General features: G+C 33.8%; 1 protein-coding gene across 50 annotated transcripts in view; it reads right to left on the bottom strand.

Annotated features, from left to right (window-relative positions):
- Positions 1 to 18,270, bottom strand: part of LOC125659436 (leucine-rich repeat-containing protein 15-like) — a 615,079-nt gene that overhangs the window by 302,705 nt on the left and 294,104 nt on the right. For 43 of the 50 annotated variants that reach the window (XM_056149051.1, XM_056149060.1, XM_056149061.1 and 40 more), the window contains one exon: positions 7,293 to 7,364. The exons of the other annotated variants lie outside the window; for them this stretch is intronic. In XM_056149051.1, the coding sequence (XP_056005026.1) occupies positions 7,293 to 7,364 (72 nt within the window). The remainder of the gene's footprint in view (positions 1 to 7,292; positions 7,365 to 18,270) is intronic. 50 annotated transcript variants of the gene reach the window in all.

Genomic DNA, 18,270 nt, shown 5'->3' with positions numbered 1-18,270 from the left:
TACAAAATAGAGAGTTTGGCAAAAACGGACCCATGGGTATACCAGAGGTGGAACCAGGTGACCAGGAAGGGTGAGAACTCCATGTCAACCCGTCACACATGCTGTGAGTCATATGTCTTGATCAGGTAAACAGAGTAGTCAGTAGTCAAAATCAGAGCGCCAAAACGGTCTTACAATGAATATAAAAGAAGTCGAACATCATTTGACCCAATGATATGGTGTATTAGAAAACTACATATATATCTAGATCATAATAACTACCATATAATTTGCGAAATGTTGACTTTAAACGAGACTGTTTAAACCCCTGTAACATTAACTTGTTTGGCATTAGCCTGTCTTTTAACAAAAAAAAAATGAAATATTAATATGTGTTAAAGTCACTACTTGTTCATTCTTTCTACAATAAAATTCCTTTGGGTCCCTGCTTCCCTTCTTTCTTTTCTATTCTTTGAATGATCTATTTGACTGATCTTTCTTTTTAAACATATTTCTACCTTTGCTTTTGTTCAAAATATTATCACTAAATTATCACTATGGTGTTTCCATCAAAATGCCATAGATTTCAAAACATATCATTTGTTATGTAAAATGTAATTTAATAATGTGTAGAACAAGAACACAAACAGGATAGAAAAATCAAGAGGATGTCGGGATGTATTACTGATTAAGGTAGAAAGAACGAATATTGTGTCCAATGCTATCTCATGTGCTATGACACTATTAATTTTTCAATCATTACATGTTTGCGCATAATCTACATCAATTTTTTTATTGACATTTTCAGATATCCCTGTTTGTAAATCTGTAATTTTCCAAAACCATTTTTCTGTAAGATTTTTATTTGATTATCTGATAGATCAATCTGGATCCATTAAGCATTTTATATTTCGAATTGTATTACATATCATGAAACAAACTTCCGCTATTTATAGAAGAGTGTTAAAGGACACAACGCGTGTTTCTAAACTTTTTCATTTTTTCATCAAAATTAATTCTTCTCATGCCTAAAACTTCTTGCATGTAATTTTGTATACTTTGAAAACATGAGATATGTCCTTTAATCATCCAGGTGATATGTAGGTATCTGATATTTTGCTCGTATTTCAAAACATCCGACCAGTCGCGGTATCTCATTAGTACTTGGGCGAGTCAATAGGTAACCAGCCCATTCCATTACCGATTGATCGAGACAGTCACGATTTTCATGCCTTGTTTTAATACATGTTTTATACCTTGGTACAAAATTGCACGCGTATCGAGTCATTCTTTAATAAGATATTGAATGTCAAACATGGCTAGAGATGTAAAGGCATGTGTTTCATCTAAAGTTGAATACCGTGCTATAATTCGGTACTTGCATTTAAAAGGTAAAACATGCAAGGAAATACATGGCGAGTTAGCCGATGGTTATGGGTATTCTGCACCATCTTATGCTCAGGTTAAATTCTGGATAGGGGAATTCAAACGCAGTAGAACGTCTTTAGCAGATGAAGTCAGGTCTGAACGCCCACTGGATGCCACCGACGAAGAAATGTGTAAGAAAGTTCGGGATTTAAAAGCAGTTCGGGACGTGCAGGGGTTGGCATGTTAAAGAGTTCTCACTGTTACGGCTTTAGCGTTAGGTATAGGTCTGAATTAATAGTACTTCAACTTTAGCTGGTGAAGTCTCAACATAAGTTAAATTCTCGACAGGACGTAAAACAATCAGCCTTCTAACCAACTAACCGTCTATGTTTCAGGTTTCAACATTTCATTGTTAACTTTGATTAGGAATTATCAATTTGACAAACAAGTAATACTAGTAATCTCAACACTTCATTTGAATGATATGACCAGAAGAATCAATGAATTCTCTGTTTCTCAAACTCTATTAAGATATTTTAGTACTTCAAATAAAATCGATACTGCTTTGTTGAATTAATAAATTTGCAAGCATTTGATTTTGCTAAGTGAAACATTCTAGGTGGTTTGCTCCTTTCTCCACTGAACTTTTTGCATAGATTGTGACTACTTTAAATGTTTGTCGTACAGACTGATGTGTACTACTACGCCAGTGGAACAGTGAACGAACGCTGAACGGTTTAGGGATGAACGGTTCTGTTTGGGGAAACGAACGTTTACCGGTTTGAAGGGAACGGTTTTCAACGATAACGGAACTGTTTTTATCTGAAACGGAAAACATTGAGATTGAAAACGAACGGTTTTCTTCGGTCGAAAAATGAAAACGAACGGTTTGGCTTCGATTTCAAATTCTGCATTTCTGACAATTTTGGTACTTTTTATTCATATATAGACATTGCGGAAAAGAAAGAGAGTACGTGTCAGAAAAGTTTAATTTGATCGATATGATGAATATTTTAAAAAAGAAGGAAGAGAGAGGGAAGTATATTAATATATACAATTACATGTGCCTTACATTACACATGTGGATATTTATATTTGTGTTACACATGTATGTAATCAATTAAAAATCACTTTACACATTAGAAAAATGGAATTGTGTGATTTGAGGCGTGGTCCGATTTAGATATAATACAAAGTAACATTGCCACTCTTTACTCAAAATGTTATGATTTTTTTTTCTTCCGATTACTTAGTGCACAGGTAATTTTAAAGAGGAATTCAGTTTGTACATGTATAACGTGTAATTTGGAACATTTATATATGGGCTCAATGTAGTGCATTAAAGCGTTTGAAATCATATACAGTTCCTGACACATTGATTTTGACTACGGTTAACTCCGTTTACCTGATCAGGATATAGGGCTCACGGCGGGTGTGACCGGTCGACAGGGGATGCTGAATCTTCCTAGGCACTTGATCCCACCTCTGGTGTGCCCAGGGGTCCGTGTTTTCCCAACTATATAGTTTGTATTGCTTATAGGAGTTATGTGATTGATCACTTTTCGTTATCTTCATCTTTCATACATTTTCATAATGAATGTATCAAAAAATGAATACATCAATGAATGTCTATGTAATCTAATAATAAATAACAATTCTGGATCGAATTTCAATTTAGAACCCTTAATAACAGTTTTCAATAAAAATATTCATTGTGCATTAAAACCCCCGATAGGGGTATGCCTGCATTGTTTCATTGTCATGGTGACATGTGACGTTAATTAATGGTACATATAAAGGTACCCTTTCGATAAACATACATTAAAAGGGTTTGGGTGACATATCCCAAAATTAAAAGAGGATATGAAAGAGGGCAAAGTCACTTGAGATGGGGACCTATTGTGTGAACTCTGTGTCCACTCTCCCGTAGACTAGTACAATGTACACCATTACTGTAGCAACTCTTAGTGCCTCGACCAATTCATACCCTCTTTTGAAGATGACACCACACAAACTGCTTTTGGAATTCTTATAAATGATTGTTTTTGATTTCCCGAAAAACATTTTCACGACTCGGAAATATGTCAAATTCAGATCAATGTAAGAGTTGTCCGTACTTAAAGCAGATCATGTAATTTGACATTTTATTTCCGAGCTTTTTCTTTTCATCAACAGTAACATTATTGCTATTCATTTATTTATTTATTGGTTTAAAAATGAAACATCCATGTTCATTCATTTTGTTCTTCAGTAAAAAGATTTTACCCATTGATTAAGAATATACTTTGTCGTGTCGTGATATACTTGTAATTTGTCGGTAAACATTTACGGATGTGAACTGCAGAACTGTCCACCCTTGTACAAGTTTAAAATATTGTGTCGAATCAGGAACGATAGCATTTTCCATGTCGACCTAACGCCATGTTGAAATAAAATAACAAACTGACGTGCGAGTTCCAAGTGACCATGCGGGAACGCATAGTTTGTGGGAACGAACGGTTTGGGCTTGAAACAAAACGCTGAACGCTTGAAATGAAACAGTTTAGTGTGGGAATGGAACGGTTTTATCGAGAACAAAACAGTTTAAGGTGGGAATTGGACAGTTTTTATCGAGAACAGAACGGTAACAGAACGCTTCAGGGTCTAAATGTTGAGTTTCTTGAAATAAGTTTTTGTTTTTTATCGCGACAACAGTGGCCGTGATAGATGATATCGGTTTGCAAGGTATCTCATAAGCAGCCATACTTTCACATCACTTGTGAGTTGATTGACAAATAAACAATCACTATATATTTCATTTCAAACGTATTGTGTGTTACCGTCAGGGATTGAGTCCTGGACACTCCGGTTGCAAATATAATAACAAAATTTAGATAGCGCCTTATATAAAACAAATTACGCTAAGGTGTATTAAAAAGATGAGCAGAAGAATGTAACAATAAAACACAATCAAAAGAAATGAAATTAGATGACAATATGAAAAAAGATTTTACACCTTTAGAATTATCAAAATAAAACACAATAATTAAGATCGATAGTTAAACTTGTTTTTATGTTGAACGCTATGCAGAGTATTGGCGCTTTTCTAAAAATACACTAAAGTGCTTTACGCAACTAGGTTTAGAACTTCCGTAGTAAAATACAATATAATTTTGTGGTGAAATTACTTAAGAGTTCTAGAACTCTTACGGTTAAAAACCGAAACGATACTACCTATATTTTGACTGTGACAGCTATCGTAAATTCCCCGCATTGTAATTTCTAGCTGTAATGATGTGCTCCCCTTAGATTTTTCATTGGGGAGGGGGGGGGTTAAAACGTCTTAGGATATCAGTAATATTGCAGATGCGGGAGTGATTCACTACTGCAACATTTTCGATCATTCTACATATTAGCTGACTTTCTTTACGTAAATAAAATGATATTCTATGTTTCTTTGACATTATCTGAATTTACAATCTGCATATTACGATTTCCGAAGCTCTATTTTACCGTTTGCAGCAATTTCTATATATTCATATTTAGATTCATATTTATGCGCCATGTATGATTTACTGAAGTTTCAACTTCCGGGCGCTATATGCCAATGTAAGGTAGTGTTTACATCAATGGACGAGTACGGAGGAAAAAGCGGATTCGTCAGTATTAAATAAAGTTTGAATTTGATATCAAGTTAAAAAACGAACAGCAGAATGTATATTTGTTCTGCCACCATATCATTTTCCCTCCTTTGTCGGAATGACTCAATTATCTACATTTTAGAGATGATTGTCAATGTTTAAGTTTTTCAGTTGATCCACCTACAAGATCTCACGATAACAAGCATGGAGGAGCAGACGAAGAATTTAGCATGTTGTACGTGATATTCAAATAAAAAAACACCTCTATTAGACATACCCAAGCACAAAGTTAGTAAGATGTTTTGGTGTAAATAACATTGGAGACAAATACTAGGGGTTTATTACAAGTTAATGGGAAAAATATTTTGAACCATTACGAAGATCCTGTGGATTTGTAGCCCTTTCCCGAAAACGTCAGAATAGAACAAAATCAGAGAGGGGTACATTAGTGCAGGTGTATGACAGTCAGTTGAATAACCCATAACATTTTACTTTTGGAAAACATCAATAAGTCGTATTTGTAAACAAAAGGTCGGGTGCAAGCGGGTTACCAGCTGAATTTTTATTGATATACATGTACTCAGAAATAAATAAAAATTCTTTAGATAAAAAGTACTGTCACAAAATGAAAATAAAAAATTCTCTCAACGTCGATGAAGTTCTTTAGTGCCAGTAAGTATTGTGCATTTCACGATCTTTTGATGCGCACCCGCTGATCTTAACATAACTTATTTTAAGTACTACGACATTTTAACACGACACATCCAATATCAACACATAAACAGACATATAAACGTTGAGCTTAACATTTCATGATATTGTTTTTAAAGAAAACAAATCAATGAAGAGATTCCTTTTATATATGTTATTTATCTATTCCATCAAAAAAGTAAATCTAAATTGTATTCTAACAAAGGAAACATAATTTTATGAAGCCTTTAAAATTTTTAGGGGTATGCCCTCCCACAAGTCCATTTTAGATCCGCCAGTGATAAGCACCCAAGTTAGGCCCTAAACTTACAATTTAAAAACCAATTATAAATTTTCTTGATAATGATTTTATATTTGTTTATGTGCTTAAAAAATCTAGCAGTTTTCTTTCGATTTCACCCAATGGGCGGCTATATAAATCACACCTTACTTTCTAATCGCCTTTATTTATGTTATTTTAATAGTATTCCCTCCAATAATCTGTTTACTATAATGTTCTTTAAACTTCGATATCGTATATGTACATTTACATGTTTGAACGACATTTCCTACCTTTATAAATTTCAAAAACCACACAAGTTTTCTTACATACATGATGGTATCAATAAAAGGTGAAGATAAGGAAAAGTGATCAATCTCATAACTCATATAAGGAATACAAAATAGAGAGCTGGGCAAACACGAACTACTGGATATATTAGAGGTGGGATAAGGTGCCTAGAAGGAGTAACCATCCCCTGTCGACCGGTCACAGTCGGTCACAGCCCACATGCCGTGAGCCATATCCCTTGATCAGGTAAACCGATTAATTTTTAGTCAAATCAGTGCCCCAAGAAAGGCCTAACAATCGCTATGAAACATGTCAGAGAGCACTCTATTTAAAGATAAGTTGCATTGGCAGACTAAATCATTGTAACGACCATAAAAATTGCGAAATTCTGATTAAAAAGGAGATATTTGAAACCCCTGTAACATCAACTTTAGTAGCCTGATAATACGTAGAACAAGCACATGCGTATTGAATCAATTTAGAAATGTATACATCATATGGGGGTAATAATGGCAAATATGCCTACATAAATACGATTGATTTAAACAGATTTCATTGTATGAGTGTATATCATATACAATGGTTTCAACATAAGTTCTTATCACCTTAATTACAACTTTCAATATACTAACTACTATGATAAATAGACATAATCATTTCTTGGTTACATTAAATAGATAGATAAATATGCATGTATTAATAGTCAGTTAGTTTATGGTTAATATCTATTTTCAATAAAATGTATATGTACGAAGGAAATGTTGAGGACTCTGTGGTGCCTTTATTTCGCGTTCACCGGGATATATCGAGTCGATATATGAATGAAAATGATTATTGTTAATAGATAAACGTTGTCAATATATCTAAGTGTCGACGCCACAACAAGAATGGTTTTTATTCTTCTCATTTAGAGACTTTTGAATAAACTCTGCTTTATAGGAATAGAAAAAGGGGTCGGCTAAAAATATATTTCAATAACATTAGTATTCATTTTTAAATAGAATAGTTCAGATTCCAATTAAAAAATAGTTCATAGTGAGCAAAGTGTATGTAGAGATACTTACAGTTCCTGTAAATTTCCCAATCCTTCAAACGCTCCCTTCTCCAACGTTGTTAGTTGATTTCCTTCAAGATCGCTAAATTATAAAGACATCATCATTAACCGGAAATCATAAACACGGGATTGCTTAATTAGATCGCAATGAATAAAACTCAAGAACATTTAATGTATGGTCTGGAAACAGGTTAGACGGAATGATACATATCAGAAAAGTCATCAATAAATTATGAAGTTGGCTTGAATGCTGTTTCTTTTCTAATGTTGATGAAAAGGTGAAGATAAAACACGGCAACCAATCTCATAAACACTACTAAGGTGAATCATTGCATCAAATGTTGATTAATTTGTTCCATAAAGCACCTTATATGAAGTATACTTTCACAATCAAAAGAGCGATACAAGCTGTCAATTATTTTGTTTTATTGTTGGTGATTTTCCGAAATGATAAAAAGGGTGTATAGCTGTGATTTGAGGCATGATATGAATAGTTTAAGGGGGCATTAGCTGTGAAAATGATGAGAACCATTTTATCTCAAAATCTTTCAAAGACAGAATATATAACAATATATAACAATGACTAATGAAAACATTTATTTTGTTCAAACACAAGACAAAGCTAATAAAATTACTTTAAATAACCACTTTTAGCGTAAAGAAATATCTAAGGAAGAATTATTGTCTTGCAAAACAATAATTATTAAATCATCAAAATCACATATTCATGTTCATTCTTTGAGGTAAAAATGTAATTGAAATTATTAAACAATGGTGTTATTACTGAACTATATAATATAAAGCAATTTTCATTAGATTCAATTTTTGTGACAAAATGACAGCTGATGCCCCTTACCTTAAGGACACAGTTTTATGTTTTTTTTAAACTAAACATTTATGAAAATCAAAACCATTATTTACTAATATCTTTTGAGATATTTATCTAAATTCCTTTTTAAAAAACCACACTCTTTCGATAGTGAAATCATACTTTCACTGGCCATTAAATACAATTTTAGTGTAATGAAGGACCCCTGGAAGTATCAGGTAGAATGGGGTACGTAAGAGAGTAAACACCTCCCATTCATCCGTCACACCCGCACAGCATCCTGTCACACCCATATAACTCCTTCCTACCATCACAACACCACCATCACAACCTCACAGCACCACATCACACACGCACAACACACCGTCACACCCACAGAACACCACCATCACACCCGCACACCTCATAAAACCCACACAACACCAATCACAACAGCACAGAACCCAATCACACACTCACATCACCCCCGTAGCACCCTATCACACCCGCACAACACCCCCGTCACACCCACACAACACCCCATCACACCTACACAACACCTTTGCTCTATACCACCTGTTACTAGCATGTTATGACATTTTTCGAAAAAAAATATTTGTGACTAAGATTTATCTTCGTGACAAAGAAATACAAAAATATGGCAATGAAAAAATTATGGCTGTTAGCTATAGCAGCACTAAAATTAAGCAACAAACTATAAGATTGATCATTTTATAATGAATACGCATCAATCACACTCAAAATGTGTTCCTTACAAAACTTTATATGAAAATAAAGGAAAATCTAAAGATGATGAAAGGCAAAGATAACAAACAGTGATCATGTCATAATTCCTATAAGTGTTACAATATAGAAAGTTTGGCAAATATTGACCTCTAGATATATCATAGATGGGATCAGGTGGCTAGGGGGAGTAACCATCCCCTGTCGGCCAGTCACATCTGCCCTGAACCCTATATCTTAATCAGGTAAACGGAGTAATCCATCAAAACTAGTGTGCAAAAAACGGCCTAACAATCGATATGAAACAAGTCAGACAGCATTTGACCCAATGATAGGTTGTATAGATCGTTATAACGACCATAGAATTTGCAAAATGCTGATTTTAAGCGAGACTGTTGATAATGTTAATTGAATTACTTCATATGTCTGATTTATATTGACGCTCATAGATAAAAAAAAAAAAAAAAAAAAAAGGATTATTGAGATTTTCAAGCATGGGGATTTGTAAAGTTACACATAGACACAGATTCAAGTAATTTCAATATTGAACTTTTTTATAAGTAGATAAAAAATAATAATGATTAATAAAATTGCTTGAATAAAATAATTTAAAAGTATTGTGATTTTCACAATAAGTTTGATCATTTTTATTATTATATTTTTTTCCGAAATGCACCCGTGACAGTAGGCCTAGTTGTCAATGATACGTAATCGTATCATAATTTAGGCCTATCTAATTTCTCCAAAAATAAATTTAATAATAATTGCATTGTTTATTTTAGAAAAGCAACAACGCTAATTACAGTTGTTTACAGAAATGGCATTACCAAATAGTGTTTAGACAGTGATTCCATGTAAACATCATTTAATCGTAAATCTATGTAGATTATTGTTTATTGACCTAATTAAAAAACATCCAAGATCTTTCCAAAAAAAATTGAAAAATTCTGCTGTGAATCCATCACTTCCAGGACTTTTACCATTAGACATATTTTTAAGTGCTAAAAGGGCTTCTTCATTGTTTATATATCCCTCTAATGTTTTTGACATGTTGTCATCAAGTATTCTAACATCATTCTTATCAATAATGGTATCAATGTTTACATCATGTAATTTATTATCATAACTAGAATAAAGATTTTTGTAGAATTTCTTAATTTCTGCTAAAATATCTGTCTGTGAAGAAATAGTATTACCATTGCTGAGCATAAGTTTGTTTATAGTTTTATTTATATAAAAGTTTATCTATTTTATTATTTATAATTGAAAGTTCAATTATCTTTTATCTTTAAATTTCTTTTTTTAAACAAACAGTTGGTAGACACGGCTAGCAAAGTTCTGCCTATATGTTGTTACAAGGTGAAGGTCAGTTGGTGCGAGTGTGTACTGAATTTGAGAGCAGAACGGAAAGCATATGCCGTAGGCCTATATGTAACAGTGCATAACTTCGATAGAACCATTTTCTCGCAGTTTATCTACGTCTTTGTCCAAGTGCTTGTTTGAAAAAGTACAGAGACAAATTATACTCGGTTTTGTTTTATGGCAAAGTCCTTGTGCCGACAAAAAATATTCACGTCTTGTCCCTCATACCTTCCTTCGAAAATTAAAAAAAACAACAGTCCAAATCCTCTCTACTGACAGCAAGTACACCCTTAAACGGCACAACACACCCTAATGCAGTGTTATTTACAAGCCGATAATGTGATAATTCTTTGTTTGTCAATTAAATATCATCTGTTTATGAAATGGCTAACAACTGTTTTCAAATCTTCTCGCTCGAGGTCGCATATGACATCACAGATAATGGCGCGTAAAATATCGAAGAAAATATTCATATCGCAAGATTTGAATTTCATCGCTTTCAACGTCGAAAACTACGCAAACTGTTTCATTTAATACACATGTAAAGTAGTTTCAGGCATGAAATGAATTAATTTTGCTGAAAAAATTAAAAAGTTTAAAAACATGCGATGTGTCCTTTAAGTACACTGTGTACACTATATATAAAGCCTTTAACATAACTATCTTTCGAAGTTTAAAAATGAGGAAACTATATTTGGTAGAGTGGTGATGGTGGTGGGAGTGGGCATTCAATATGATACTAAACCGAAAACTAAATTTATCTGAAGTCAGCCCTATTTTCTACCTTCCTTATCACCGCCGTTTGTTTATTTATATAACATTTAAGTAACGATCGTGATCAGGCAAATTTGAACTAAATCTGGCAAATTAGAAAGGTAATGGATGAGAGAATTTTTATCAAACAGTAAGGAAATGGAAATATGAATTTTTTTAAAAAGAAAGAAAGAAATATTGTCAAGAATTCAACTCAGCTTCGAGGGAAGCTACATGTAGTTCCCTCTGCTTGAATCTTATCTAACAATGTGGAAATGCTAAGGATTCACAGGGCTGCATGTTTGCTTGGTAGAAGTTGACAATGTATAATTACTACCTAAGTAAACAAGTTTTACATCTACTGTTTACAGAAGCAGGATAAGTACATATATCGCCCATTGAACCTCCATAACGCAAATACTATTTTTTTTAATTTTAGAAAACACAGCAATAGACGTAGATATCCGATTATAATGATATTTGTTTTAATTATTGTATAACCATGAACGAAACAAAACCCGCGACAAATGTTGGTAAACATTCAATATTTCGGGAACTTCTTTGTTTGCATAGAAATACTTGGCCCAGATCCTGCATTATATTTAGAAACAAAAATTATTGGTATGTATAGGTTCGGTAGGATAGCTTACTCATCAGGATTGCAAATCATACCACACCGGTGCAATAAACACATGTGCATATTGCAATAGAAGTGATTGTGATATAAAAATCAAGGACAACTACGTAATATGAAATAGTTTATCTAACAATTGAGACAATCACAAACATACCAAACAATGGTATGCTCAACATTACTTCAACAATGTTTCTCATTGAAACGGAACAATGAGTAAAGTTCTAGGTTGTGGTTTTAGAAATTAATTTAATATCAGATAAGGTTTGATAAGGTTCTAAATTTGGTGAAATAGAAATGTAGTGGGTGAGAATTTTATCAAACATTAAGAAAATGGAAATATAAAAAATAAGAAAGAAATGAATATGGTCAACAATTCAATTCGAGTGAAGCAAATCGTCTCTGCCATAATCTCACATAACATTGCGAAAATGAGAACGATTCGCATGACTGCATGTTTGAAGTTGTATAATTAGAAGTTTTATAATTAGAAGTTGTATAATTAGAAGTTGTATGATTAGAAGTTATATAATTAGAAGTTATATAATTAGAAGTTGTATAATTAGAAGTTGTATAATTAGAAGTTGTATAATTACTGCCCAAGTAAACAAGTGTTACATCTCCTGTTTACAGGAAAATTACATGTATCGCCCATTAAACCTCCATAACGCAAACAATATTATGTTTTTATTTTAGAAAACAGCAATAGACGTAGATATCCGGTTATAATGATCTTTGTTTTAATTATTTTATAACCATGAAAGCAGCAATCACAGGCCTCAAGAGCCCCAGAGTCGACTCGCCCGCTAGGCCTCAAGGGCCCCAGAATCGACTCGCCCGTCAGGATTCAAGGGCCCCAGAGTCGACTCGCCCGCCATTTCCAACAAGGGATGGGGTATACAGCATTGTCTAATAAACTTTAACTCTGAATCTTGTATTGTGAAATATGCCTATTATGCTTCACTAGATATCTATGGAAATGCAACGTCATAAACCAGGATCTCGACACATCGGCTAGAGGAATTTACCCATAAAAGCTTCAAAAATTGTGTGACCAGAAAAGTTCAATATGAAAGGTCACTATCCTTGGTACCCAGCATATCTACATGAGATTATCATTTATCGGTACTTGTATGTAAAACATCAAAGGACAAGTTTTACATCTGTTTTACATCCGCAAAAGACATTAAAACAATAACAGCCCGGACACAATTCGTAGACGGTATCGATACAAATTATTTTCTTGAAGTCTTCAAATATCTTGATCATCTCATTCTTCGTTCTGTTTACATGAAGTATTATCGCAAAAACATAACATGCGCGTACGTAAATGATATTTTTAACTAGTTCGTTGCCTATTTATTTAAACAAAGCAAATATAGAGTTCAGTTAAGGATTCCAGATATATTTTCGTCAGAATCCTGTTAGAATAATGGATTTACATGTGGAATAACACTGCTAAGGTGATTGTAACACAGCACAGTTAAGATTCCAGTAAGGAGGCGTGTCCTAATCGATACAGGGATGTGTATTTGTGACATCACACATTAACAACAAAATATCACAATCTTTCAAAACATCAGGAAAATAATTAATGTTTCTAAATAGCACGGAAGTACAGCACTACACAAAAACTTACCATTCAACGGGGATTCTGTGTTGTTAATGTAATCTGACACCCTGATATATAGGCAAAAATTTGATCACGATGCGCTTGTCATTATGACAGCATCATGATAGTCTGATGCATTTCATTTGCAAGAAGTGGTGGATCAACTATTTTTTCTTCATGAAAAAAAATATTTTACACTTAAATGGAGAAATGTTGGGAGATATTTATAAGCCTGCTAATTTTAGAACAATGCCTTTCTTATAAATTCTCTGAAATATTTTCTACCTATACTGTAGGAAAACACTAATGCTTTATTGTTGATAAGTTGGCAGATGGGTGGGTCTTACAAATCGATTTCTTGCAAGAGCGTACCCTCAAAGTATCTCAATGAGTAAACCAAAGAAAAGTTAGACTATTTGAAAAGTGCTGATATCCTGAGAACATTTTAGAAATGACTTATTCATTTCAAATTAAAATAAAACATAAACCGGCAAAAAATTTCAACACGTGGTACAATATTATTTCAACAATTATCAATCGGAATCTCTAGAACTCTGAAGCGTTTTCATAACTACAGAGGCTGTTAAAAACGTTCATGTATTAAAGTTGAATTTCAACATCATTATACCCTCACAATATCGAAATCCATTGATGACATCAATATCACAGGCATATTTTCTAAAACCATCCGACGCCGAATTACGTGCTCAGTCTAAATATAAAATATAATTGTCTTGAATATGTATTTTTAGTCGATCATAATTTCATCCAATATCAGTAAAGTTCCAAAATATTTGATCCGTCCTAATAAAGATGCTTTTCGATAGCATATTTTCGACAAAGCCGTTTGCCACCTTAAGTGTGATGGGAAGGAACGATAACTCTGGGTAGAGATTGAACAATGTACATAACGGATTCATGCACGTTCGAGTTGTCTCCAAACCAAATGATAACGAACATATTGAAATCACAGGTGCTTGTGGACAGGACTTCCGGTACCCCCTTCTTTTATTTTTAAATGTTCAATTCCTTGGGTATTTCGGACGTATTTTTGATAAAATATGTAACTTCAGAGTTTATCTATTTCAATGGAATACACAAATCTCGCATAAAAACCGTTTTTTAAAAATGTCATATCACCGATCATAATATATGAACAAGGTGTGCAACTCAGCCAGCGACATGTTGAAAAAATCTACACCTCGCTGAGAAATCCTATCGAAAAAACACCAATAATGCATATACCAACTGAAAAGAACGGTCATTCTAAATCTACTGATGATTCGTGGATTAAATGCATCGCTATTTGCTGCGCAATAACTACTTCACACCGCTCAATTTCATTGTTTTAACCTAGGCACTTCTCATTTCTGACTATAACGAACGGAAGTTGCAATGCTGGAATATTTCTGTCGCAGCCAACTATTTTTAGAACGAGAAAACCCGGGACGAGGTCTTCCTAATACCATTAGCTACACGAAAAGGAAGGAGAATACCGATCAAAATATTTCAAATCGGTTGTGGAAAGACTTTAAAGACATGCACACTTACACATTATTGGAACCATACCACTTTTAATATATCCAAATATACTATCATTGTAAACTCTTAACCCTATACGATATGATTTGGATCATAATGGTGTTGATACAATGCCCCCCCCCCCCCCCCCCCCCCGAATAACCTACATGAGTTGACTCTATTGTGTTTGCAAGACATTGCTGATAAGCAGTAGAGAGTTTCAACCAAAAAGTCGAATCATGTATGTTCTTCGGAGAAGGGTGGGGGCCTGAACCCCTGTGATTAGGTCATGCTGAACAGATCGATGTTTGATTATAATTATCTAAAATGATATTGGGAGTGGGGTAGGGGTAGAAGCGGGTAGTTTTTTTTTTATCATGATGTGAACTATGCACAAAATATGTGTGCGATGCATGCACAAGTGCTGGTTGTTGATATTTGTTTAATCTTATATTTAAGTTATAACATAAAGTTTTGACATTCCTTTATCAATTAATTTGTTACCCCCCCCCCTACTCTTTATATTTTTAATCGAATTTGGATCTGATCATATGTAAGGGGCTTGATAAACTATTTTGTTTCTTTTTAAAAAACGAATGTTAGCCAATGTTATATAGTTGGCCTTATAACTGGAATGTGGAACATTGTCAATATATTGTGCTTTCATGGTTCTTTCTGATTTCCATGATAAATTACCTACCCAACACTATGAGGTTTTTAATTATATTTGTGGATGTGCTAATCTTTCCACAACCGAATTGACCAGTTAAATGAAATTACATGCATGATCCGCTTTGGCTAGACTTGATTACTATGATCGGTATTCTCTTCCCTTTTCGTGTAGCTAATGGTATTCGGAAGACCTCGTCTCGGGTTTTCTCATTCTAAAAATAGTTGGCTGCGACAGAAATATTCGAACATCACAACTTCCGTTCGTTATAGTCAGAAATGAGAAGTAGCGAGGTTAAAACGATGAAATTGAGCGATGTAAAGTAGTTATTGCGCACCAAATAGCGATGCATTTAATCCACGAATCATCAGTAGATTTAGAATGACCGTTCTTTTCAGTTGGTATGTGCATTATTGGTGGGTTTTTTCGATAGGATTTCTCAGCGAGGTGTAGATTTTTTCAACATGTCGCTGGCTGAGTTGCACACCTTGTTCATATATTATGACCGGTGATATGACATTTTTAAAAACGGTTTCTATGCGAGATTTGTGTATTCCATTGAAATAGATAAACTCTGAAGTTACATATTTTATCAAAAATACGTCCGAAATACCCAAGGAATTGAACATTTAAAAATAAAAGAAGGGGGGTACCGGAAGTCCTGTCCACAAGCACCTGTGATTGAAATTAGGTAACGCTGCTTTTAAATGCAAGAACACAATAACCAATAGTGTGTTTAAACCAACCACTTTGATATGCACAATATTTCCCATATTTTGCCGAAATTTCAATAAATTAAGAATTCTTTGCTTTATCTCACGTATGTATCAACAAACATGTGTGCTCAAAATCGGAAATGAAGTGCCGGTGAACATATGAGTCTTCTCGCTACCGCAAGCCGGCTCAAAAAACCATGACATATTTTGATAAACATTCAATATTTCGGGAATTGGTATTTGCCTAGAACTATGCGGGCCGGAGCCTGTATTATAACCTGCAACCAATATCATCTCTATATCTAGTTTCAATAGGAAAGCTTAATTATCGGGAACGGAAATCATGCCACACCGGCGCAATAAACACATGTGTGTATTGCAATAGAAGTGATTGTTAAATAGAAATCAAGGACAACTACGTGATATGAAAATAGTTTATCTAACCATTGAGACAATCACAAACATAGGCTATTCTCTCGTTGAGTTAACATTTCAGAATGGGTATTGATTTTTATTTGAGGTTAATTGTTTCCAACCTTTCAGTTATAATCTAATATTATGAAGTTTGAAGTTGTCAAATATTGTTTGGCCACACACTTGGACTTACGGATTTTACGTAATGACGTCATTCTCGACGTTACGTGTTAAAAAAATTCATACCGTAACATAATTGTTAAACTTGTTTTGTAATTATTTATTGGCTGTTAAACATTTAAATTGGCCTAAAATGATGAGATGCACAGTCATCGTATAATTCTTTTATAAAAGATAATTAAATTGAAATAATCTTTTATCAAGAAATTTGGTGATGGTACGGAAAATGAAATTTCCCCCGTTTAAGAACTTAAAAACTTAGATTTGCGCTCAAATTTGAACAGAGATCAAGGCTGTTTATATCATACAGGAAATCCCATAAGATAATTGTTCCTCTGAAAGATTATGATGATAATTGTACATTGCTTTTAAGAGGTTGCTAGTTAAAATATGCATTGTGACGGTAAGACATCAATGCTACGGTACAGAATAACAGACTGATTAACAAACTGAGATATTCTATCTGGGAATTTTCTATGAAAGAAATTGTCAAATAATGCAACATCACACATTAATTCTCAACTGATCAAAATAACAGAATTTAACTCATCTTTTAGTTCATATCTCAGCTTCTATACATTAATCAAATAAGTCCGATCACCAAGCACACTCAATCGCATTCATATACATTGTATACTCCAACAGTTGCACGAATTCTTGCTTGGGTGCATGTCCAATTTCTACATTTCATTTTGATACATGTTTCTATAGGCTCATGATCTCTACTGAATCATAGTCTACACCCAAAATTGTACCTGGGTAAAGTTTTCTATCAGACTCTACAACGCACCACTTCCCTCATTTTCCCAAGTCAAGGGTTTCTGATATGATCCACTCCACATAAACATATATGGAGCGGAGCGTATCACAAACAATTGACTTGCGAAGATGCACTTCCCTATAAGTTCTGCACCTCCATCTGTAACCTTCATTATCTTGCTATCTTGAGAATCTGATGCTTACTCCTCCTCGGCATGTGATATCACCTCTGGTATATCCTGTCCAGAGTCCATGTTTGCCCAACTCTTTATCTTGTATTCCTTACAGGAGTTTTAGATTGATCACTGTTCGTTATCTTCACCTTTTCATTCTGCTGTCACATTTCCATTACAACTTATGCCAATTTCTGTAGATTCCTCTGATTCATTGAGTTCTTGAATAATTTCATGAAAAACGTGTTCAGAGGGATTGAAACAAGCACATTTGGCTGGACAAAACAGGACAGATACATGTAGCTTGTATGTTATACATTTTTTCATTAGCTGCCGGTTTTACCATTGCTATGCAGATTGGCTTTTTTCTACGGTAATGTTGACTTATCTTTATATATATATATATATATATATATATATATATATATACATAACAAGTAGTAAGAACCCTTACCCTGTGAGATCATACATTCTTAGACTTACATAATATTCTGACATGGGCCACTGCACCAGATTTAAGCTTTTGAAACCATAGGTCTAATTCATGTATTTCTTTTTCTGTTTCAGCAAATTCATGTGATTTTATGGGTTTTTTTTAAAAACCCTATATATTTGCCATTTTGAAAATAATTTCCAATTATA

This window comes from Ostrea edulis, chromosome 9 (assembly GCF_947568905.1).
Source record: "Ostrea edulis chromosome 9, xbOstEdul1.1, whole genome shotgun sequence".
Lineage (NCBI taxonomy): Eukaryota > Metazoa > Mollusca > Bivalvia > Ostreida > Ostreidae > Ostrea > Ostrea edulis.
This window is presented reverse-complemented; position numbering and strand designations above follow the sequence as displayed.